This window comes from Chiloscyllium punctatum, chromosome 22, assembly GCF_047496795.1.
Source record: "Chiloscyllium punctatum isolate Juve2018m chromosome 22, sChiPun1.3, whole genome shotgun sequence".
NCBI lineage: Eukaryota > Metazoa > Chordata > Chondrichthyes > Orectolobiformes > Hemiscylliidae > Chiloscyllium > Chiloscyllium punctatum.
The window spans coordinates 65752779-65778252 of NC_092760.1; the positions used below are offsets into that span (position 1 = coordinate 65752779).

Below are 25474 nucleotides of genomic sequence, written 5' to 3' on the forward strand. Positions count from 1 at the left end.
TGGTGATATCTCTAACAATGTGAGAGATTTTAATCTATGTATCAACTGGTAAAGTCAGATGAACAAAGATAGACGACATGTGAAGCTCATAGAATGTTTTCAGGATAGTTTCTATGAGCAACACATTCTGAGCACATGGACAGCAGGCTATACTAGAGGCTGGTGCTTTCCAAGGGGGTAAGCTGAAGGAATTATATCAGAGTGAAGGTATCCCTCGGTAGCAGCCACCATAGCATGACAGAATTTGACATTCAATTTGAGGGTGAGAGTGGGTCCAAAACTATTTTAGTTTAAAAGGTATGAAAGCAGGTTAAAATGGATGGGTTCAAGGTTGGGTCAATAGAAGTGCTACGGTAGACAGTTAAGAGGATATTTCAATGGTACACTTCAATGAGTAGGAAAAATTCTATGGGACAGACCCAACATCTGTGCTTAACCAGAAATCTTAAAGATAGCATCAAACTTAAAGAAAAAGCACCTATTTTTGCAAACACAGGTAACAGATCAGAAGACTGGATAGAATATAAAACTAGGAAAAGAATGACCAAAAAGTTACTAAAGGGGAACAATTCGACTGCAAGAGAAGGCTAACCAAAAATATCACAACACATAATTAGCATTTCTATAAATGTTAACGAAGATTGAATTAACAAAGTGTGCATGGTCCTAATAGAAAGTGAGACTGGAGAATTAATAATGGAAAATAAGGAAATTGCACATGGACTAAACAGACGTTCTGTATCAGTTTACACTACACAGAGGTTCCAAACAATATCCCAGGAAAACTAATAAGTTCAGAAATAAAAAGGAGAGAGGAACTCAGGAAAATCATAGTTAGAGAAATGGGAATGAGTAAATTGCTGATGCTATGGGTGGACAAGAGCACTAGATCCGAAGGTACTTTTTTCCCAGAGTCTTAAAAGCAGCGGCTAATGAGACAGTTGATGCATTGGTTTTAATTTTCCAAAACTCCCTGGATTCAGGCAGGGTCCCATTAGTTTGGAAGATTGTGAAAAGGGAGAGAGACAGATCTCTGCAAACTACAGGTTACTTAGCATAACATCTACTATCAGGAAAATGTTAGAAGGTGTTATTTAAAATGCTATGTCGGGGACGTGGATAAAATTAAGGTAAACAGATTGTCAACATAGTTGACAATGTGATTTCCCTTTTACAAAACAAAGTTTTTTGAGGAGGTGACACATGCTGTGGATATAGGTAAACTTAAAAATCCATGATAAGGTGTCTCTAAAGGCTATTGTGGAAACTAAGAGCTCATGATGTCAAGGGTACCATATTGAAGCAGGTGGTATACTAGCTGGCTAACAAGAAGCAAAGAGCAAGTTTAACATGGTTCTTTCTCAGGCAAGATGCAATGAATGGTATGTCGAGGAATCGGTGCTGGGACCTCAACTGTTTACAATTTATATGAATGACTTGGATAAAGGAACGGTGTCCAAATTTGCTGATGACACAAAGCTGAGTCAAAAATTAAGAAGAAACAAATAGGTTACAAAAAAGATACTGATAGGTTGAGTGAGTGAGTAAAAGAATGTCAAATAGATTATAATGTGGGGAAAAATGTAAAACTGTCCTTTTTGGCAGTAAGAATAAACATTAGCATAATTATCTAAATTTAAATGGTATCTCTGCAGAGCTCAGAGATTTCATTTTAGATTCCCTACAGTGTGGAAACAGGCCCTTCGGCCCAACCAGTCCACATCGACCCTCCAAAGAGTAACCCACCCAGACCCATTTCCCTCTGACTAATGCACCTTACACTATGGGCAATTTAACATGGCCAATTCCCCTGACGTGCACATCGTTGGACTGTGGGAGGAAACTCACGCAGACACAGGTAGAATGTGCAAACTCCACACAGTCACCCAAGGCTGGAATTGAACCTGGGTCCCTGGTGCTGTGAGGCAGCAGTGCTAACCACTGAGCCACCATGCCACCCCATGCAGAGGTGGATGTCCATGTGCATGAATAACAAAGGTGAGAATACAGGGGCAATAAGTAATGAGAAAAGATAATAAATGCTATCATTTATTGCAAGTGGAACTGACTAGAAAAGTAGGGAGGTTATGCTTTAGTTAGACAGGGCACTGGTGAGGTTGCATATGGAGTACTGTGCACAGTATTGCATTGAAAATGTGTTGGAGGTAGGTCAGAAATGGTTTACTGGTGAAATATTTGGAATCGATGGGTTGCCTCCTTATTTAAAGTTGGGTAGGATTGAAACTTGGGGGCCCTGGAGGGATAAATGCTTTCTCTTTTGAGAGAATCTAGAAACAAAAGGGTGATAATTTAAAATAGATCAGACCCTTTCTCTTTCTCTCAGAGTCATGAGCCTATGCAGCACTCTCCTTATTGGGTAGTGGAATCCCATTCTTTTGAATCAATAAAGCACAGCAGGTCAGGCAGCATCTGAGGAGCAAGAGAGTTGACATTTCGGGTGCAGCCCTTTATCTCCTAGAAGCAGATTCTTCGAATACTTTTAAGACAAAGGCATACAGATTCTTCACAAAAAAAACAGAAGAACTGCAGATGCTGGAAAGCAGAAACAGGAACAGAAAGTACTGGAAAACTCAGCAGACTTGGCAGCATCTATGGAGAGAAAGCAGAGTTAATGTTTAGGGTCCAGTGACCCTTCTTCAGAACTGATGGTAGCTAGGTACATGGTGGTCTTCTTTACATTGGGGTTACAAAATACATACTGGGTGACCACTTCACAGGACACCTATGTTCTGTCTGCAAAAAAGACCCTGAGTATCCAGTTGCCTGCCACTTCAACACACCACTATGCTCCCCCCGGCCAACATCTCTGACTCAGGCTCACTGCAGTGCTCCAGCGAAGCTCAGTATCAGGTGAAAGAACAGCATCTCAACTTCCACTTGGGGACTCTGCAGCTTCTGGAATCAATATGGAGTTCAACAATTTGAGGGCTTACCCCAACCCCCACACACCAGGCCTCATCATCACATGGGCTTCGACCAAACACAACCCACTGTCTGCTTCTAACAGTCCCCATTAGCAACTACTCACTCTCCTAGTCTGACCCTTAACCACTCCTTTGACTATCCAACTGCTTTTCTCTCTCCCGTTCCTCCATGCTACCTTCTGTATAACTATCAGTGTTTTCCTCGCTACCATCCATTCTGAAGAAGGGTCACTGGATCTGAGACGTTTATTCTAATTTCTCTCCACAGATGCTGCCAGACCTGTTGAGCTTTTCCCAGCAATTTCTTTTAGTGTGTGTAGACAGATTCTTATTAAACAAGGGGTTGGTGGGTTATCAGGGTAATTAGAAATGTGGATTAGATGTAACAATCAGATCAGCTATAATCTTATCAACCTACTCCTGCTTTGTCAGTTTGTATGAGAAACCCCCACACCAAGAGAGCAATCAGAAACTGGAACCCACTAACACAGAGTAGCTGGGGCAAATACAAGTGCATGAAGAGGAGTTAGTGGAGCACACATGGAGAAAGAAAAAGTAGGTCATGCTAATAGTGTTAGGTAACTTTGAAAGAAAGTGTATCGGTTTCATTTTGCTCACAAGTCTGTCCTTTACCACACTTTACTGTGCTTTGTTGGACTCAGCTTCTAGCTTCAAAGCTAGAAACTGCAATTTGCATTTATATTACAAATTTTAAGTTGGAAAGGCTCAAAGGTGCTTGACTGTGGAGAAACACTGATGGAGGGCAGAAGGTGAAGGGTGAATAGCTGAGGGCTTGCTGCTGAAGGGGACATTGACAGGTCTGGAGAAGTAAACAAGAGTTTAATCAAGATATTCCATAGCATCAGGTACTATTGATCTGAATACTAAGCAAAGCCAGTCCATGTTTACCCCCAGGTCCAAAAGCACTACAGGTATAATCTATTGATTTTTTTTAAGATAGATATTCTAACATAGAATATTCACACAGCTATTCAGCTGTTATGCTAGCTTTAAGTCCCCTGTTCTTTTTTGATAGACCTGAATATTTTTACTTCTAAAATTTCACATCCAATTCCCTGTTGAAAGTTACTTTTGAATCTGTTTTCACCAATTTTTTTCAGATTCTATGTGCCAGATTAAAAGGATTCACTGAAAAATCTCTCCATCTCCCCGCTGGTCCTTTTGCCAATTACCTAAACCTCTCCTCTCCAGTTACTAACCCTCCTGCCTGTAGCAACAGTTTCTCCGCAGTCAATCCACCAACATCTTCGGCATCTCTACTAAATCTGCTCCATATAATCTTCCTATTCTAACTTTTTCTGCTTTAAGGAAATCAATCCCAAATTCTCCAGTCTCTGCTTGGGCCTTCAATCCTGGTACGATTCAAGTAAATCTCCTGTGGACTGTCTCCATGTCTTTAATATTCCGATAGCGTGGTGCTCAGAATTGGACACATAATACTCCAGCTGAAGTAAAAGACAAATTTTGACCGTAAAGTGTTCGAATGAACACTGCAAATGCTTCAAATCAAAAATTAAAACAGTAAATGCATAGCACGTTGGACAGCATTGTAAAGAGGGAAATACCTTGCAAATGTGTCCCCTTTGAAACAAAGGAGGAAGAGAAAATGAGTTTGATCTCTGTTCAGCCTACCTGCTAGTGAGGACGCAATCTCTTTGTTCAATTCCTCCAACTAGGTGAAAGTGAGGACTGCAGATGCTGGAGATTAGAGTCGAGAGTGTAGTGCTGGAAAAGTACAGCAAGTCAGGCAGCATCCAAGGAGCAAGGGAATCATCAAGGGCTTTTGCCCAAAAACGTCAATTCTCCTGTTCCTCAGATGCCACCTGATCTGCTGTGCTTTTCCAGTACCACAGTCTCAACTCAACTCCTCCCAACCCCCAGTATGCCAATGGAAAGAAAATAGAATCTCTAATTATTTTCACGAAAAACTCCAAGAAATTCTACCAAGGTCTCCCTAAGGCAGTCCTGTGAGTTCCAGCTGACCCTGAGTCACCATTAGATACAATCTCACTCTGACCACATGAAAAGATCCACTGAAGAAGACCACAAGGTTCAGATAGAGAATCTCTCCCTAAAACATTAATCCATCTGCTCCCTCTCAGAGTTTCACCGCAAAATATAGCAAACAAAAAAGTGATTGGATGACTCCTGGCTCTTTTCGGTGACAATTAGGATGTCAAGCTTGCTCACATGCTTCCTTGAAATGTGGCTGAAGTATCAGAGATAGATGTGTATATACAAATGAAGAGCAGGAGGGTGTTAATTGGCCCCTTCAGCCTGCTCTGCCATTCAATAAGGATCATGGCTAACCTGATTGAGGTATCAACTCCATTTCCCAGCCTACTCTGTGACTCTATTCCTGATCAAAATAATCAATACCCTGCCTTCACATTCATAAACCTTCTCCTCATCTCTATTTTAAAGATCTCTTACCTTCAACTGTATCCCGAATTCAAATCTCTCCCACAAGAGGAAGTTTTTTTTAGTATCTACCCTGCCAAGTCCCCTCTGGGAAATCTCTCATTCTTTTAAATTGTAATAGATACAGGCTCAACCTGCCTAGCCTTTTCTCCCAGGATAACCACCCCCCCCATTCCATGTGACTGACCAACAAATAAGCCAAGCACAGTCATGTTCTGTCATGCATACCCACATCCTGCAAAATCACAATTCCTTCCTGTTACGATTCAGTTATTAAACTCAGTTAGAGCAGTGCCAGGGAAGATAGGGATGCATTCTCATTCACAGAATCACAGAATTATTACAATACAATCTCTTGCCTTTTATCTGTATCCCTACACACCAGTGCCATCCAAATAAACATCCAATACCCTCTTGAATGCTTTGATTCATAGCCATCATTGATATCAGATCATAGGTGTAAAAAGGGAATTCAACAATTTATATTTATATTGCATCTTTCATGTTGTAAAATATTCATTAGTGCTTAGCAAGAGCATTGGAAAACAATGACACTGAGACACATCAGGAGATATTGCCCCAGATTTACATCCTCGAACCTGGGAGCAGAAAGCAGAGAATTTGCTTGCTGAAACCATTCACCGTGGTAGAAAGTACCCAGAAGGGTGGGATCATCATTGCCAGGGGTGCGGGTGAAGGTGTGAGCAGCAGCTTGGCAAGGACACCAGGAAATGTTCTGAGACAGCTTCAGAGGTAGCTCAAGGACCGCTGTGTACGGAGGGAGGCTGTTTAAAAGTCTTGACTCAATGCAGTGAGACTTTGACCCAGTTAAGAGTAAAAACAGAAAAAAGGTCATCCAGCCCACACCTCTCTCACCCCCACATTCCCAATCCATGCCATCTCATATGCCCCTTCCACCCCCTCAACCCTTCATATCCCAATACTAAGTATGTCCTGCTAAACAAGGCCCATGGCTCCTCATGACACCATGCCAAGATATGCCCCCCTTTGGCCAAACAGTCCCTATTTATCCATACTCCAGACCATGCCCATCCACCCACCATGGCTTTTCATGTCCTACGTGCCAGGCTTTACCTCTCCATCTAAACCCTGAGGTCAGGTGTTGGCACTTTCATGCCTAAATATTAATTATACACTATAAAGAGGTAATGAATCCCATTGTAGCAAAAGTGAAGACTGCAGATGCTGGAGATCAGAGTCAAGAGTGTGGTGCTGGAAAAGCACAGCTGGTCAGGCAGTATGCGAGGAGCAAGAGAATCAACGTTTCGGGCAAAAGCCCTTCATCAGGAATGATTCCTGATGAAGGGCTTTTGCCCGAAATGTTGATTCTCCTGTTCCTTGGATGCTGTCTGACCTGCTGTGCTTTTCCAGCACCACACTCTCGATAATGAACCATATTGTGACAGCTGAATGTATAAAAACCTTTAACAAAACATTGATTATTTACCACTATGTTAAGAAAATTTCTTTTTACTACAGTCCAAATCAACTATGCAGACTTTTAACATTTCAACAGCTGAAACTGCAAGCACTTTAAGTCACTCAGCCCTGTTTAAGGGAACATTATGAAACTGATAACGGAGATCACACACCCAAAGCTGTTAACCAAGCAGGGAATCAAGTATGTCAAGAGACTAATGGATGCCTGGGCTCTCAGCCAAGAACGCATGACACCAAAATGTGGTCACTGTCTACTAAAAGGCTCAGTTCTTTGCAATTTGTATCCTTCCATCCACACAGGTGGACCAATGTCCTTTCCAATGTATTGATGCTAGTTTTGTTTTGTTCTGCCAAAAACCATTTGCACTGCCCCACTGACTCCCCATAGTCCTGTATCTGTCTCTGATGATGCAGTTGGGTCCTTGCATCAGTTATCTTTCTGTGATGTCACAGACATTAGTCTCCCTCTTTTATATTCTTATTTGTTCTCAGAATTAGGAGAACACAGGCTAAGGACAGATTAATTTCTTATTCTTAGCTGCCCTAACAGCTGTCTGGTAGGCCAGACTAGATGAGTAACAAGCTTACCTCAATAAAGTGAATCACTGAACTTCTAAAATAATCCAGCAGATTTCATCATTTCCTTCGCAGCAAGGTCCAACAATGTGATGTGGTCAAAATCATAAGTTACAGGAATGTATAGCCCATTGAGTGGTGGCATGGGTGTTGGAAAAAACAGCAGGTCAGGTAGCATCCAAGGAGCAGGAAAATCAGCGTTTCAGGCATAAGCCCTTCATCCTGATGAATGACGAAGGGCTGTGCTTTTCCAGCACCACACTTTTGACACTGATCTCCAGCATCTGCAGTCCTCACTTTCGCCCTGTATAGCCCATTGAGTCTGTTCCACCACTCGAGAAGACCACATAGTCAGAGATATACAGCAAACAGATCCTTCAGTCTGACCCATCCATGCCGACCAGATATCCTAACCTAATCTAGTCCATCTGCCAGCATTTGGCCCATAACCCTCCAAACCCTTCCTCATCATATAGCCATCCAGATGCCTTTTAAATGCTGTAATTCTACCAGCAGCCACCACCCTCTGCGTGAAAAAAGTTGCACCTTAGGTCTCTTTTATATCTTTCCCCTCTCATCCTAAACCTATGCCCTCTAGTTCTGGACTCCCCCACCCCAGGGAAAAGACTTTGTTTATTTATCCTATCCATGCCTCTCATAATTTTGTAAACCTCTATAAGGTCACCTCTCAGCCTCCAATGCTCCAGGGGAAACAGTCTCAGCCTATTCAGCCTCTCCCTATAGCTCAAACCCTCCAACCCTGGCAACATCCTTGTTAATCTTTTCTGAACCCTTTCAAGTTTCACAATATCTTTCCGATAGGAAGGAGTTCTGGAGGTTACCATTGCCCCAAAGAAACTCACTGGACTCACTTCATAAACACAGTGGCTACAAGAGCAGGTCAGAGGCTAGGACTCCTGGCTCCTTCATCTGATTCCCCAAAGCCTGTCCACAATCTGCAAGGTACAAGTCAGGAATATGATGGAATACTCCCGCATAGAGGTAGTTCTCCTGTAATGCCATAGTTGTGTTCCAGCGAAACCTGGTTAATAGAAAATCGCTTCATAGAAATAATGGAGCCTATGGTAAAAGTGGGGTTAGGGGCAGACCAGCAAAAAAACATGACTCACGATCGCTCAGAAATCACACAAAGATATAGCGCAGCCTGAATGAAGATTGAACTCATAGTTATTAATGAAACAAAAGTAAATTTAACACAGTACGTTTAAAAAATCTAAGAAAGCTGCTCTCTGTACAGTTCTGTCAGTAGCTGACATTGATGCATGCGCAGAATGAAGCACGTGATCCAACCCTTACCGGAATCACACTGTTGCCAACGGAGATCACTGGGACAAAATCCTGGAATTCTCTCCCCAAGGACAGTGTGGGTCAACCTACAGCTCATGGACTACAACAGTTCAAGAAGGCAGTTCACCAGTACTTTCTCAAGGGTAGATAGAGATAGTGAATAAATGCTGGCTTGCCACTAATGCCCATGTCCCCTGAGTGAATGAAAAAATGCCAATGGTTTTTGCCCACTCATAACCATCCATACTGTTTTTATGGCCATCCTACGTTCACTTCCCTCATTTAAATCATTCATCTATATTGTAACTAATTATGGACCCAGACTGATCCCTGCAACAAACCACTAATTAAAGGTTGCCATCTTGAAAACTTATTCCTTATCCAACTGTCTAGTCTTCTACTGGTTAGTCAATCTTCTATCCATATTACACCCCAGCACCATGGGTTCTTACCTTATTAAGTAGCTTTGTGCACAATGCCTTATTAAATGCCCTTTTGAAATCCAAATATGGTACATTAACTGGTTTCCTTTATCTATTCTGCTCGTTACCTCCTCAAAGAATTCAAATAAATGTGTCAGGGATGATCTCCGCTTTCAGGAAGCCATGCTGACCCTGCTTGATTAAGTCAGGTCCCAAGGGGTTTTTCTGGACCTGAGTCTTCGATCCCAAAAAGCTCATCAGAAAGAGGTTCAAGACACTCCTGGCTACAGAGTGCTTGTTTTGGGGCATAAGTACTTCAGCATTTGTAAACGCAGAGGGAGGAACTCATCAGATTAAGGAAATTGAAGAGACCACTGAGCCCCTCAATTCTGTTACAACATTCAAATGAACAATCGCTAGTGTGCATCTTAATTACATTCATCTGCATTGATTCTGCAACCCTCAAGAACTTTGCATAATAAACAAAAAAAAGTTCTGATTTTGATATAGCCCAACCTCAACAGCTTGTTCCAATGATGGGAGTGGGGGTGGGGAGGAACTCCAATAAAGAATTGCGTCTGGATATCACTTCTGAATAATAGTGATGGGTGGCACGGCGGCACAGTGGTTAGCACTACTACCTCACAGCGCCAGAGACCCGGGTTCAATTCCTGCCTCAGGTGACTGACTGTGTGGAGTTTGCACATTCTCCCCGTGTCTGCGGGGGTTTCCTCCGGGTGCGCCGGTTTCCTCCCACAGTCCAAAAATGTGGCGGTTAGGTGAATTGGCCATGTTAAATTGCCCGTAGTGTTAGGGGCAGGGGTAAATGTAGGGGAATGGGTCTGGGTGTGTTGCACTTTGGCTGGTCGGTGTGGACTTGTTGGGCCAAAGGGCCTGTTTCCACACTGTAAGTAATCTAATCTAAACCTGGCTCGAATCTGAAGGTTTATTCTGTGTGTCCAACAGCAGAGAAAATAACTTAACCCACCAAATCTTTTAAGTGATCTAAAAACATCAACAAGGGTCTTAAAATCAGTGAATTATTTGTGAAGTCAGCAAAACCTATAGACTAACAGGGCTGGTTAACAAAAACATAATAACCTTCCTTTGGAATACAAATGAAGAATGCAATCTCTTATTCTCAACGAAGCAGCTATTGCACTAACATGATGTCAGAATTCAATTGAAGTTTATGAAGGGAAAGAGATTGCAATAATAAGACGAGACATTAACATTTTTACACTGCATTGCTTTGCCCCAGGACACCTAAAGTACTTAACATACAAAGATCTGTGAATAGGCAGGGAATAGAGGGATACAGACTACGTAGAGGCAAAAGATTTTTAGTTTAGAAAGGCACCATATATCAGTACAGTCCTGGTTGGCTGGAAGTCTGTTCCTGAGCATTACTGTTTTTTGTACTTTGAATTATATCTGAAATGTAGTCATTGGCGTAACAAACAACAAATTACTCCACAGCATGTTCCCATAAGCAACAATAAGGTCTAGATAATCTACCTTAGGAGTTGGCTGAAGGATGAATATTAGACACCACACCAGCAAGAATTATGGATAAAAGCAAATTACTACAGATGCTGGAATCTGAAACCAAAAGAGAAAATGCTGGAAAATCTCAGCAGGTCTGGCAGCATCTGTAAGGAGAGAAAAGAGCTGACGTTTCGAGTCTAACTGACCCTTTGTCAAAGCTAAAAAAAAAGGGAGGTATTTATACGAGGCTGAGAGAAGGTGAGTCATGGCTCCAGAAGCAAAGGTAGCAATAAAGAGATAATAATGACAGTGCATAGAGAGATTATAGGGAGATTAGGAGCTGTGAATGACCAAGGCTGAAGCCAGTGCTGTGTGTCAAAATATGTGGGGGATGGGGGGGATGGGTGAAGCAGAGGCAAAATGGAAAACAAGGGAGAAAGGTAGCAAAGGGGGAAGAGGAGAGAAAAAGTTGATGAGAGAGTGGGGAGTGAGAGAAAGAGAGACAATCAAGAAATAAGAGGTACAGAACAGTGAAAAAAAATTTGAAAAAAATAAAATAAATGAAATAAAATTATCTGAAGTTGTTGAATTCAGTGTTGAGACCAGCAGGCTGTAACGTGCCTAATCAGAAGATGAGATGCTGTTCCTCCAGTTTGCGTTGAGCTTCACTGGAACATTGCAGCAGGCCAAGGACAGACATGTGGGTATGGGAGCAGGATTGTGTGTGAAGTGGCAAGCCACAGGAAGGTCCGGGACCTGATTGCGTACAGACCAAAGGTGCTCAGCAAAGCGATCACCCAGTCGGCGTTTTGTCTCTCTGATATAGAGGAGACCACATTGGGAGCCACAAATGCAATAGACCAAATTGAAAGAGGTACAAGTGAAACGCTACTTTAATCTGAAATGAGCGCTTGGGGTCTTGGATGGCGAGCATGGAAGAGGTAAAGGGGCAAGTGTTGCACCTTTTGCGATTGCATGGGAAGGTGCCGTGTGTGATGGGAAAGGTGTTAGGTGTGATGGAGGAGTGGACGAGGTTGTACTGGAGGGAACGATCTCTGCGGAATGCAGACAGGGGAAGGGAGGTAGGATGTGTTTAGTGGTGGCGTCGTGTTGGAGTTGGCGAAAATGACGGAGGATTATTCTTTGCATGTGAAGGCTGGTGGGGTGAAAGGTGAGAACAAGAGGGAACCAATCCTTGTTCAGGGAGGGGGTGAGGGCCGTGGCGCAGGAGATGGACTGCACGCTGTCGAGAGCCCTGTCAACAACTGTAGGTTGGAAGCCACAGTTGGAGAAGGTGGAGCACATATTAAGAGCACCACTTTGGAAAGTGGCCTCATTGGAACAAATGCGGCGGAGGCAAAGGACCTAAGAGAAAGGGATAGAGTCCTTACAGGACGTGGGGTGAGAAGAGCTGTAGTCTAGATAGCTGTGGGAGTCAGTGGGCTTGTAATGGATATTAGTGGATAGACTATTGTCGGAAATGGAGACAGAAAGGTCAAGGAAAGGAAGGCAAGTGTCGGAGATGGACCAGGTGAAGGTGATGGAGGGATGGAAACTGGAAGCGAAGTTTATGAATTTTTCCAGGTCAGGACGAGAGCATGAAGCCGCAGCGAAATAGCCATCGATGTACCAATAAAGCAGTTGTGGGAGGGGACCCGGGTAGGCCTGGAACAAGAAATGTTCCACCTACCCCATGAAAAGGCAGGCAGAGCTAGGACCCATGTGGGTACCCACTGCTACACCTTTGACTTGGAGAAAATGGGATGAGTTGAAGGAGAAGTGGTCTCCTCTATATCAGAGAGACAAAACATCAACTGGGTGATCACTTTGCAGAGCACCTTCGGTCTGTACGCAATCAGGTCCCGGACCTTCCTGTGGCTTGCCACTTCACACACAATCCTGCTCCCATACCCACATGTCTGTCCTTGGCCTGCTACAATGTTCTAGTGAAGCTCAACGCAAACTGGAGGAACAGCATCTCATCTTCTGATTAGGCACGTTACAGCCTGCCAGTCTCAACACTGAATTCAACAACTTCAGATAATTTTTTTTCATTTACTTTATTTATTTTTTTTATATATTATTTTCACTGTTCTGTACCTCTTATTTCTTGATTGTCTCTCTTTTTCTTGCTCCCCACTCTCTCATCACCTTTTTCTCTCCTCTTCCCCTTCGCTACCCTTCTCCCGTTTTCCATTTTGCCTCTGCTTCACCCCTCCCCCCCATCCTCCACATATTTTGTCACACAGCACTGGCTTCAGCCTTGGTCATTCACAGCTCCTAATCTCCCTATAATCTCTCTATGCACTGTCATTATCACCTCTTTATTGCTACCTTTGCTTCTGGAGCCATGACTCATCTTCTCTCAGCCTCGTATAAATACCTCCCTATTTCTCCCTTTTTTAAGCTTTGACAAAGGGTCAGTTAGACTCGAAATGTCAGCTCTTTTCTCTCCTTACAGATGCTGTCAGACCTGCTGAGATTTTCCAGCATTTTCTCTTTTGGTTCCAGCAAGAATTATGCTTTTTTGTTTCAAATAGTGTCATGGGATAATTTCATCAACTTCAGAGGGCAAATCATACCCCAGTTTAATGTCTAATTTGTCAGATGATACTTCTTACCCTCAGTACTGCACCAAAGGTTAGAAAAATCTTCAGTACTTTTTACACATTTAATGGACTGGAAAATAGGCTCCGGAACTTTAAACTAACGTCTTGGATACTTAGTCTCAGGTGGCACAATGAAAGTACTGAGGGAGTGCTACTCCGTTAGAGGCACATTTTTCAGATATATCCTCAAAAGTATTTCAGTCTGCTCAGATGGGGGAAGAAAAGACCCTTTAGCACTGGTCAATGAAGAGCAGAAGCAATCTCCTTAGAATATGCCCAGTTTTTGTCCGACAGTCACTGCAATTGTTGTGGGACCCTGTTGTACACTAAACAGCTGCAGTGTTAATTACATGGCACACCACACACTTTCACCAGAATGATGCCAAGGTTAAAAGCTCAATGATGAGGGCCGATTACACGGAGTTGTCCTGTTTTAACTTGAGTGCAGAAGTTTAAGTGGTGATCTAAGGGAGAGTGATTAATTAGTTGATGGCATATATATGTATAAACTATTATCCCTGGTGAGAGAGATGGCTGGTGTGCAGCAGTAACTGAGAACTACAACCAGGTTGATGACAGGGGGAACACCATTAAACAAAGGACAATAGAAACCTGGTACTCTCTCCAAATAAAAACCTGTTGAACCTGTGAGAATTTTTGTTCAACTCGGGTGTTACGAGTTAATGGAACCAAGACAGGTCAATGGAGTTAAGCTACATACCAGCCATCGTGCAACTGAATGGCAGTACAGAGGGTGATGGGCTTTCTCCTGCGTTATGTACTATAACGGCCACGTTTCAGAAGGATTCATTGCTGCAAACCATGCTGGCCACGCTGAAGGTGTGAAAGGTGCCACATAAATGCAAGCTTTAACAAACCATGCAGGGCTCACTGATACCAATACAATCAGATGTTTTTAAACAGGGAATATCAAGTTCCGAGCTATTGCTACGTTCAGCCAAGGACATGGCTTCAACACCAGACAGACTGATACTAACAATACCAATTTGACACACTTAGCATCAATGCAGATCTGAAAGAAAGACGGCGGAGAAATTGAACATTGCTGATGTGTTTGCGGACTGTAAACACGGCTCCGGTAACAATCAATCTGACGGGGTAGGGGTGACCACACTTTCCGAAGAAGACGGTCACTAGAAATCTGCACAAGGTTGTCTCTGCATGGGCGCTGCTCCCGCACCCTCAGCCCTCCACCGTGCTCTCTCGGATCACCTTACCGTTTGATGCCGAGCCGGGCACGAACAGCAGCAGCAGCATGTACAATCCGATGCATCTTGCAGCCATCCCCACGTTCAGCAGCGAAGGGCAGAGCTGAAGGCGGGCACCTCCTGGCACCTCGACCGAGGTCTCAGCTGATGACCTCCAGTCTCCTGTATTCCCCAGGAACATAGCCACCAACAGCAGGTAAAAACCAGGAGCGAGCCCTCTGTCCAGATCACCTACAGCCACCAGCATCCGGACAAATGTCAGCATTCACAGTTGCAAAAATCATGCTTGCTATCAGCTCCAAGGCTAAATGAGGAAAGCAGAAAAGAAAATCAGACATGCATCCTGATTCTCAGTGTTAATTGCCCCCTCCTTCTTCTCCTCCTCCTCCTTCCTGGGCTTGAGTTCGCAGGTCAGTTTTGCACTAACGCATCTCTGTGGCTATCTCCCTTTGGTCCCACTGTGTACAACATATAGTCTCGGTCGCTGTCCTCTTCATCCGGAAAAGGTGCGGCCGATGGCGTCTCCCATGATGATCCGGCTCGCAATTGTTATTGCAGCGACTGCACGTCGCTTTATTTTCGGGGGAAGTGAGATGGGGGGAAATGAAAAAGTCACGTAGATTTCCACCGACTGGATCCAGAGGAGGAGGGAGAGAGAGAGAGGGAGGCTGGGCGCAGCTAAATGTGACAAGGACGACCTCTTGCGGAAATCACAGCTTCCTCAGGGCTTCCCAACACTTTCCCACACCGCAATCCAGGAGTATGCACTGCATGTTGTTGTTCATAAATAATTCATACTCTGCCGTCAGATGCAAGCAAAATGTACATTTTTGTAAAAATTTTGTTTCGCAATTGCCCATTGATATTAAGTCAGTCTCAAATCACCTTCAAAGCAAAAACCTCCTCGTGGGCTCCACTGTCATGTAGACGTGTTGGCTACACGTACTGCATTTTATTGTGTTCCTCAGTCGTTCTCAGGCTGTGGCTGGCTGTCAGTCACAAGGCTGGTGTAGATATTTTACAGTCAACCTGTGTTCAGGGATATTATTGGGTCTTAAGGCCGGCTCCTCTCGGCTCAGAGGTAGCCCTTCCTGATGAAAGGCTTTTACCCGAAACGTCGATTTTCCTGCTCCTCGGATGACCAGCTGTGCTTTTCCAGCAACACACTCTGATCTAAACTCAAGAGGTAGGGACACTATCGCTGATTCCTGATGAAGGGCTTTTGCCCCGAAAAGTCGATTTTCCGGCTCCTCGGATGCTGCCTGACTAGCTGTGCTTTTCCAGCACCACACTCTGGACCCTACTACTATCACTGCACCACAAGGCTGGTGCCCATTGTTCAACCCTAGTTGTGCTAATTCAGTGAGCCATTGCCAAGGATTGTGAAAATGCAGCCACACTTACTGCAGGAGTGCAGTCACACATAAGCCCTTCTGAATTAATGTACTTGATGAGCTTTCACAGCCATCCATGACAGTTGCCATGGTGCCCCTTACCATCTTTATATTACAGATTTATTTACTGTATTAAAATTCCAGCAGCCATCTTGGTGAGATTTGTACCCATAGCCCCAGAACATTGACCTCTTGATTACTAGAACAGTGACATTACCAATATGTCTTGCAAACCGCTATAGTTTTCTTTCATTAAAGGGCCTAGTGTGAACCAATTGGGTTTTAACGACATCTCACAGCTTCATGGTGAAAGCAGGAATATCAGCCCAGAAACATATGTAATGTACTTGCTTTACATATTCATCACTTAGTTGTGTTAGTAGCACAGCTTACCCATTTATTGCAGACTTTAAAATAGATAGTGAAGGTGTCACACAAATGACAGTGACTCCTGATCTAAGATTGCCCTGCTTTTAAAATTCTTGCCTTTATTTTTAAATCCTTCTATGTTTGTCCTATCCTTCCCAATAACTTCCTGAGCCCTCCAGACATTCAAGATCAACTTTCATGGTTCTGATTCTGGTCAGAAGGTTGATTTTTGAACTTAATGCTGTGCCGTAGGTGGTAGGCAACCCATTCTGGGTCTTGTCTCACTCAGATAAAGACCAACAGGGAATATGAAGGAGGGTTAAAATGTGCGAACCAATTAGGTGCCTGTAAGCTTTTCTGCTGCCAGCAGAATTTCATTCCAAGAGGTTATAGGCACAAACAAAGGACAGGAACATAAGAATCAGCTAGCAGAACAAGAATGTCAATGAATTTCAACAAAGGACTCAACATGTGTTTGTCAAGGAAGTTAAGACCTTGAAGGGACTACAAAGGAAGACTATCAGATCAGTATCAGGACTGAGGGACTTCAGTCATATCATGAGACTGGAGAATCTGGGATTCTTCTCCATTTCAGGGGAAAAAAAAATTTGCATTTAAGCAAATGTCTGGATTTTCCAAATGGCTTTATGTGAGTGAAGGAGTTTGAATTATACTGTATGATAATGCAGAAAACGTGGCAATTAATTTTCAAGCAGCAAGCTCCCACCAACATCAATATATGAGTGGATAAATAATCTTAATTTTAATGTTGATAGAGGGGCAAATATTGGCCCAAGTCAGAATTAACAGAAACTGCTCAAAACTTAAGAAGAATTATGGTGGAATCAATAAAGAGAAACTAATCAAGGCTGTGCAGGGATTTGAAAACAAGGTTATGGATTTTAAATTTGAGGCATTGTTTAACCAGAAGCCAATATAGGTTAGTAAACACAGAAATGACAAATGAACATGACTTGGTATGGGTTTAGGATCCAGGCAGAACTTTGGATGAATTCAAATTTACAAATAGTAGTGAAGAGATATATGCAAAGAGCAATGAAAATCATGGATATTAGGAGTTAAGGAAGAGAGAAAGTATTTTTAATTCTGACGTCTTTCACCATCTCAGGAAATCCCAATACAGTGAATACTTTTGCAGTGTTGTCATGTTGTGACATGAGAAACACAGAAACCAATAGTAATTGAATGCCATTCAGAACAACTTGCTGCACAAAGAGTGTCTGTTCATCTCACCTTTTTAGCGGGTGTGAAAGAAAGCTATTCAGGCTTAATTGTCTACTCAACGGTGTTGAACAGAAATTTGAAGAGGAAAAATCATACGGAATGCTGGTGAGTGCAGCAATACAATCCCAGAACAGTTGGGAGAGATGCTTGATTGATTGATATCAAATTGGCAATGTTGTAAAGGAAAGCATTTTTGCATTGCAATGTGCATTTGAATACTTCAGTTAGATACGTTTGGCAATTGATGACAGCTGGAGTGAATGGTTGTTGCATAAAAACAATTATTGTCCAATCAAGCCTGTTCTAGCATTCAATGAGAACATGGTTAATGTGGATCCTAACTCTATTCACCTGAGGATGTAATTCTCGCACATGCAAGGGCTGTGTCAGAAAATGGAGCCAATTAATTGTCATCAAACCTAGGCATTAATCAGCCTATCAGGAATTGAGGAAGCAAGTTGTCAGCTTTGTGAACAAGACTTCCTTCACCAGATGCTCACTGGCAGGACAGTGTAATATCTACAAGATGCACTGCAGAAGTTTACCAAAGATCCTCAGACAGCACCTTCCAAACCCACAACTACTTCCATCTAGAAGAACAAGGGCAGTGCTTACATGGGAACATCACCACCTTCAAGTTCCCCTCCAAGCCACTCACCATCCTGACTTGGAAATATACCACCGTTCCTTCACTGTCACTTGGTCAAAATCCTGGAATTCCCTTCCTTATGGCTTTGCAGGTAAACCCACAGCAGGTGGACTGCAGCGGTTCAAGAAGGCAGCTCACCCCCACCTTCTCAAGGGCAAATAGGGACTGGCAATAAACGCTGGCCCATCCAGTGACAGTCACATCCTACAAAATGAATAAATAATAATAAATAAATAAAGACACGTGAGGACTGGAGAAGAGAATCAGATTAAACTGGTCATAATAATATGTGAGCAGGAAATGGGTGAAGGTAGGAAATAAATAGGTGGAAGAAAACACTAGTAGAGGTAATCAATGTGGCCCAAAACAATGGCTGTACAATGGGACAAAGAATAAATCAAGAGAATGGGGTTATATTTTCAAAAAAGATGTACATTAATCACAAGCATAATCTTCATGTAGATTGGAATAGTCAGATTGGCTGAGGTAACCACAAGAAAACATTCATAAAGCATGTTTGGGATAGTTTGTGAGAACAATTGTTTTAGATCCAACCAGGAATCAGACTATTTTGGATCTGGTGATGTGTATTGAGGCAGCTTTATTAAATGATGTCAGAATAAAAAATCCCCTAGGAAACGGTGATCACAGTGTGGTAAAATTCAGCATTCAGTTTTAGAGGAACTTGGGTCAGAAATAATTGTGCTAATCTTAAACAAGCGTAATCATACAGGAATGAGGGCAGAGCTAGCTGGAATGGATTAGGAAAGGAGTTCAGCATCAAAGACAGCTGAGGAACAATGGCAGATGTTTAAGAAATAGTTCATGGCACACAGCCACGATGTAGCCCAGTGAGAAAGAAGAATTTTAAGGGGAATAAGCTAATCATGGTTAACTAGGGAAGTTAAAGCTAGCATAAAATTGAAAGAAAAAAGAATTATGTAGCAAGGATTAGTGGTTGCATAACAAAATTCCCCTTTACTTTATAAGAAGGAAGATTGAGGTCAAAGTTAACATAGGCCCCTTGGAGGAAGATTGTAGAAAGTCATAGAACAGAGGGACTTCAAGGCCATTTTGCATTAATCCCAAGAAGCTCACAAGTTCAAAGGGAGTAAGAAGGCAGATAGAATATTGATATTTATCTGAAAAAGAATGGAACATAATGGTAGTTAAGTCTATTAAACCCATACAGAGCAATATGTCAGGCCAGAGCTAGAATACTGTGAACAGCTTTGGACCCCTTTTATCTAAGGAATGATATACTGACATTGTATGGGGGGGTATGGAGGCGTTGTCATATCAGGAGAGGTTGAGTAGGTTGAGCCTGTGTAAAATGTGTGGCGCTGAAAAAGCAGAGCAGGTCAGGCAGCAACCGAGGATTCTGATGCACATTCCTAATGAACGGCCTATGCCCGAAAAGTCAATTCTCCTGCTCCTCGGAATCTGCCTGACCTGCTGTGCTTTTCCAGCAGCACACTTTTTGACTCTGATCTGCAGTCCTCACATTCTCCTAGGTTGAGCCTCATTATAATTTAGATGAATGAGAGCAACTTATTGAAACATGTAAGATTCTTAATGGGCGTGTCTGGGTAGGTGCAGAAAGTTTGTATCTCCTTTTGGGAGTCTAAGATCAGAATAAGTCAGGGACACCCATATAAGACTCAGATGAGGAGAAATTTCTTCTGAGGGTAGTGAATCTATGGAATTTACTGCAGAGGCTGTGTCATTATGAATATTCAAAGATGAGATAGCTTTAATCAGTAAGAGAAAGAGAATTAAGGATTATAGGGAAAACACAGGAAAGTGGAGTTGAGGATTATCAGATTGGTCACGACTCATTGAATTGCAGAGTAGACTAGATGGGCTGAATGGCCTACTTCTGCTCCTACATTTCGTGGTTGAAGGAGTATGGAGTAAGCAGATCCAGAGTAGAAAAGGGAGAGGATCTTGACAGAGGACCTGTAGATCATTAGCAGAATGCAACATTTTGATTTGTGACACCAAATATGATGATGATGGCCAATAAATGCAACATTGCAAAAGTTAGTTTGCAGTAAAGAAGGAAACAGGAATTGTCCCTTTGTTCCAGAGTTATCTTTCAATATGTAAGGATTGCAATGGATGTGGTGTTACCCCTTAGTGGTCAAGCCATTTAAAGCAGTGCATTGTACACTAAGTGCCCTTAAATTAGGTTTCAGCCGTAGCTCTCTTGTCTCAGTCTGAGGATTATCAGTTGAACTTCCACTCCAGAGGCTGAAGCATGTGCTCAAGACTGACCCTCAGTGCAATGCTGAGGGAGCACTATATTATCATCAGTCAGAGAGGACATTAAATTGAGGCTGCATTTTCCCTTTCAGCTGGATTTAATCAATCTAATAGTACTATTTGAAGACAAGCTGGGAAATTATCCTTAGTCTGATCAATAATTGTCCTTCAATCATCATCACACAAATAGATCCTCTGGTTATTACCACATTGTTGATTGTGGGAACATGTTGTGTGTAAATTGGCGGCAGCAGCTCCTATATTAGAATGTGACGAAACTTCAAAAACACTTACTTGGCCATGCAGCACGTTGGGGCATCAGATATCTTGAAATGTTAAAGCAAGTACTTTGTTTCATTGGCATACCACAGGAATACCACATGGCAAATCCAAATAGTTCATTGTGCTATTTTATGTCCTTCTACAAAGAGCTTTAAAGAGAGAAGAAGGTCAAGTCATTGGAACCTAAACAATTCAACTACAACATGTAGAGGACTTGGCTTCTGAATCATAGTTAACCGCAACTATAATAATGACATAAAACTGTTATTTGGACTACCTTTTCAGCAACGGATCAAAATTACACTCCACATATCCAGTTCATTCAATGATGAAAATAATAGACCTGTATCCTGCATGAGAAAGTTAATCTGAGAATTGTATTAACTTTAATAATCAGAGTAATTCATTGCACTATAACTAAACTCAACACACAATGAAAAATTCAATTATAATAAGTTCTGTGTTCTTCTTCCAAAAGCCGATCAACTTGCTGACTGATAAACAATTCATTTATGCTAATAAGATGCGGTAAGAATAGAGCAGCTCTGTTCAGTTGTGGTGTTACGATGAAATTTCACTTCTGGGCTGATTAGATTTATAAATATACATGATCAGAATAATGTGACTGAATAGCCCTTCATGAATAGTACAAATCACTTTGTTACTGCAAAGTTATTGAATTTTTTGCACAATTCATGCTGCAACTGAACATTCTAACACAGTGCATGGTAAATCTGGAGTCGAAGCCTTGTGTGAAATGGGAGTGAATTTACAGTGCAGAAATGGACCACTCAGTCCAACTGGTCCATGTCAGGATTTGTGCATTAGATGAACTTCCTCCTACCCTGCTTCATCTCACCTAATCAACACCGCCTTCTATTCTTCTTTATTTTGCTTTCATGGGTTGTGGGTCTCATTGCAGTGTGCCAGCACTTGTCCTTCCCTAACTGCCTGTGAACGGAGTAGTTTGCTAGACCACTTCAGAAGGCAGAGAAAAGACAATCACAGCTATGTCACATGTGGCCAGACTAGGTAAGGAAAGCCAATTTTGTTCCCCAGGGAACTTGCGTGAAACAGATCGGATTCTCTGCAAGGCCAAAGGCGCAACCCCTGGTTTGATGCAGGTCCATCTCAGGTCTCTTAATGTGATTCTCGTAGTGCTCATTCACTCTGCATCTCCAGGGAGTTCACATCCCTGCCTTGTCTTTTTACACATCGCTGCATCATTCAGCGCTTAGATTCACAGTCCTTCTCTCTTGTCTTGCACCTTAGCACAAACACAAATTCCGGCAGCTCCTCATGTTTGCCAGCAATGGTCAGTCAAGAGAGAAGGCCTGTTGTTTTGTGGCACTGTGCCACATCAAGGTCACACCTGCTGCCCATGTGCCAGGAGCTTACTCTGAGTGTGCTTCAACCAAATGGCCATGTCATGGAGGACTGTTGCTAGTCAGACTTAGTGGTAGAGTAAGTCAAGGCGATTGCCCAATATCAGTCCAGGCGCTTGGAACTGTTAGTCAGGCAATTAGGAGTGTTACGAATACAAGTTCCATGCCATTACAGTCCAGAACATGGATCACAGTCAATCCTGCAATTCTTGTCCAATCAGATCGGGTGTTAGTGGTAAGTCCGAAAGCTGAATCATCAATCAAAAGTGTCCAGTGGATGATCAATCTTAGCCTCCTCCTGTGGTCCCCAGCACCAGATACCAGTCTAACCATGTTAATTCACTCCATATGATATCACAAAAGCACCGAATACTACAAAGAAGGTCGGCCTTGACAGCAATTGTCTGAAAATGTGCTCCTAAAACAGGTGGTGCGACCCCAGCCAAGCTGTTCTAGTTCCAACACTCACATCCATCCAGCATCATGGAAAATTGCCCAGATTTTTAATTTCTACCAAAGGTAAGACAAATCAGATTTGGCCAATTAACGATCCACTAGTTTACTCCCGAGCATCAGTAAAGTAATGGAAAGTGTGACAACAGTGCCAATTTGTAACACTTAGAACAGTACAGCACAGGAACAGGCCCTTCGGCCCATTGTGTCTGTGTAGACCATGATGCAATCCCATCTGCCTGCATGTGGTCTGTATCCTGGTATTCCCTGCCTGTTCATGTAATTGTCTAAATGTCTCTTAAAAGTTGCTGTCGCACCTGCTTCTATCACCTCCCCTGGCAGCACATCCAGGCACCTAATAACCTTTGTGTCCAAAAATACTTTCCTCGTCCATCTCCTTTAAATATTAGCCCTCTCACCCTAAACTTTATGCCTCCTGGTATTTGATATTTCCACCCTGGGAAATAAATTCCGACTATCCACCCTATCCATGCCCCTTCTAGTTTTGTATAATTCTATCAGATCACCCTACAGCCTCCAACACTCTGGAAAAAATGATCCACATTTGTCCAACCTTTTCTTATGACTAACACATTCCAACCTAGGCAATGTCCTGGTGACCCCTTCTGCATTCTTTCCAAAGCCTCCACCTCCTTCCTGTAGAGTGGTGAACAAAACTGCACATGTGGCCTGACCAAAGTCTTCGAGACATGACTTGCCAACTTGTATACTCAATGCCCTGACTGATAAAGGCAAGTATGCTGTATGCCTTCTTTACCTCCACTTGTAAGTGGTGGTCTCCCCATGCATCTGTTATCTTTGTGCTTCTAGGTAATACAGCCCATGGATTTGGAGTATACTGTTGAATGAAACCTTGGAGAGTTGTTGCAGTGTGTCCTGGAGGTGGTACACATCGCTGCCACTGCACATCAGTTGTGGAGTAAGTTGATGCTGAAGATGTTATTGGGGTGCTAATCAAGTAGGTTGCTTTGTCCTGGATGGCGGCAAGCTGTTGAAGCTGATCCCACCCTGGCGAGTGGGGAGTATTCCATCACACTCCTGACTTGTGCCTTGTAGATGGCAGGCAAGTATTTGGGGGTGTCTGGAAATAAGTTACTTGCAGCAGAACTCCAAATCTTTGACCTGCTCTTACAGCCACTGTATTTATGTGATTAATCCAGTTCTGTTTCTGGTCAATAGTAACTCGCATTCACCTGGTGTTGATATTTGAGGATTCAGTGATAGTAATGTCATTGAATATCAAGGGATGAAGCTTGGATTTTTAAAATTGGATTTGGTCACTGCCTGACAGTGTGGTGTGAATATTATTTGAGTTCAGACTGGTTCAGCATATGACAAATTGTGAACGTTGTGCAGTTGTCTGTGAGCATCCCCACTTCAGACCTTATGGTGGAGAAACAATCACTAATGAAGCAGTGGAAGACAGTTCGTGCTTGGAAACTACCCTGATGAATTCCTGCAGAGATATCCCTCCACTGAGATGATTGACCTCCAGATACTATTTTTGATGATTAACTCTGATTAACCATTTTACTTTGTGTTAGAGAAGAATCTAATGAAGAGTTTATCACGATTCACATTGACTCCAGTTTTGATAGGGTTCCTTGATGCCACACACAGTCAAGTCCTACTTCAATAGCATGGCCAGTCGCCTCACTTCTCCCCATGAATTCAGCTTTTGACCATGTTTGAGCTAGAATCAGCTGGTGGAATTTAAACTCAGGTCAGTGATAAGTAAGAGGCCTTAACAGAGATCTTTGGATCATCTTCAGCCACATGATGTCCCAGAAACCAATGTTCTTCCTTTGTTCAAGAAAGGCAACAGGGATAATCCAGGAAATTGTAGGTCAGTGAGCCTTACATCCGTGGTTGGAAAATTGCTGGTGAAGATCCTTAGGGACAGGGTTTGCTTGTATTTGGAAAAGAATGGGCTTTATGCAAAGGATGTCTTGTCTCACAAACATGATTGAGGTTTTGAGGAAGTAACGAAGATGATTGGTGAGACTAAGGTGTAGATGTTGTCTACATGGACTTTGCAAAAGCATTTGAGAAGCTCTCTCATGGTAGGCTGGTCCAGAAGATCAAAATACATAGAATTCATGGTGAGTTGGTACATTGGATACAAAATCGACTTGCCCATAGAAGACAGAAAGTAGTCTAGAGTTTTGTGACCAGGGTTCATTGTAATATGAAAATGTTGGTCTGGTTGGAAGTTTGCAAATGATATGAAAGTTGGTGGAGTGAGGGATGATGAGGAAGGATATCAAAGGGTACAGCAGGATATAGATTAGTTGTAAAGTTGGGCTGATAAATGGCAGATGGAGTGTGAGGTGATGCATTTTGGGAGGTCAAATGCAAGAAGAAAGTATACAGTAAATGGCAGGTCCCTTAGGAGCATTGATGTACAGCGACATCTTGAAGCCCAAGTCTACAGCTTCCGCAAAGTGGCAACGCGAATGCTGGCAGCAATGTGTACCACCTCCAAGACACACTGCAACAACTCCCCAATGTTTCATTCAACAGTATACTCCAAATCCATGGGCTGTACCACCGAGAAGCACAAAGTTAGCAGATGCATCGGAACACCATCCATCTGCCAGTTCATTTCCTAGCCGCACACCGTGCTGACTTGGAAATATATTGCTCTTTCTTCACTGTTGCTGGGTGAAAATCTTGCAGGTCCATCCCGAATAGATTTGTGAATGTATGAACATCCGGAGCACTGTAGCAGTTCAAGGTGGCAGCTCAGCAACACTCCCCCACCCACCTCTGTTTTCTCAAGGGCAATTAGCAATGGCCAATACAGCTACAATGAGAATGAATTTTAAAAAGTTTTAAAAATTACATTGTGAAACATAGAAAAAAAGTTAACATCACAAAAACACAAATAAACTGGTCATTATCCCATTTGCTGTTTGCAAGAGCTTGCTG

The 25474-nt window shown here is 42.7% G+C and overlaps 1 protein-coding gene across 3 annotated transcripts in view; it reads right to left on the bottom strand.

Moving 5' to 3' along the window:
* Positions 1 to 15190, bottom strand: part of kiaa1549la (KIAA1549-like a) — a 258786-nt gene extending 243596 nt beyond the window's left edge. Inside the window, exon 1 of one of the 3 annotated variants that reach the window (XM_072592550.1) lies at positions 14490 to 15190. In XM_072592550.1, coding sequence (XP_072448651.1) covers positions 14490 to 14745 — 256 coding nt within the window. In that variant the 5' untranslated portion in view covers positions 14746 to 15190. The remainder of the gene's footprint in view (positions 1 to 14489) is intronic. The other 2 variants (XM_072592549.1, XM_072592552.1) reach the window with 2 other exon arrangements.
* Between the last annotated feature and the right edge of the window lie 10284 nt (positions 15191 to 25474).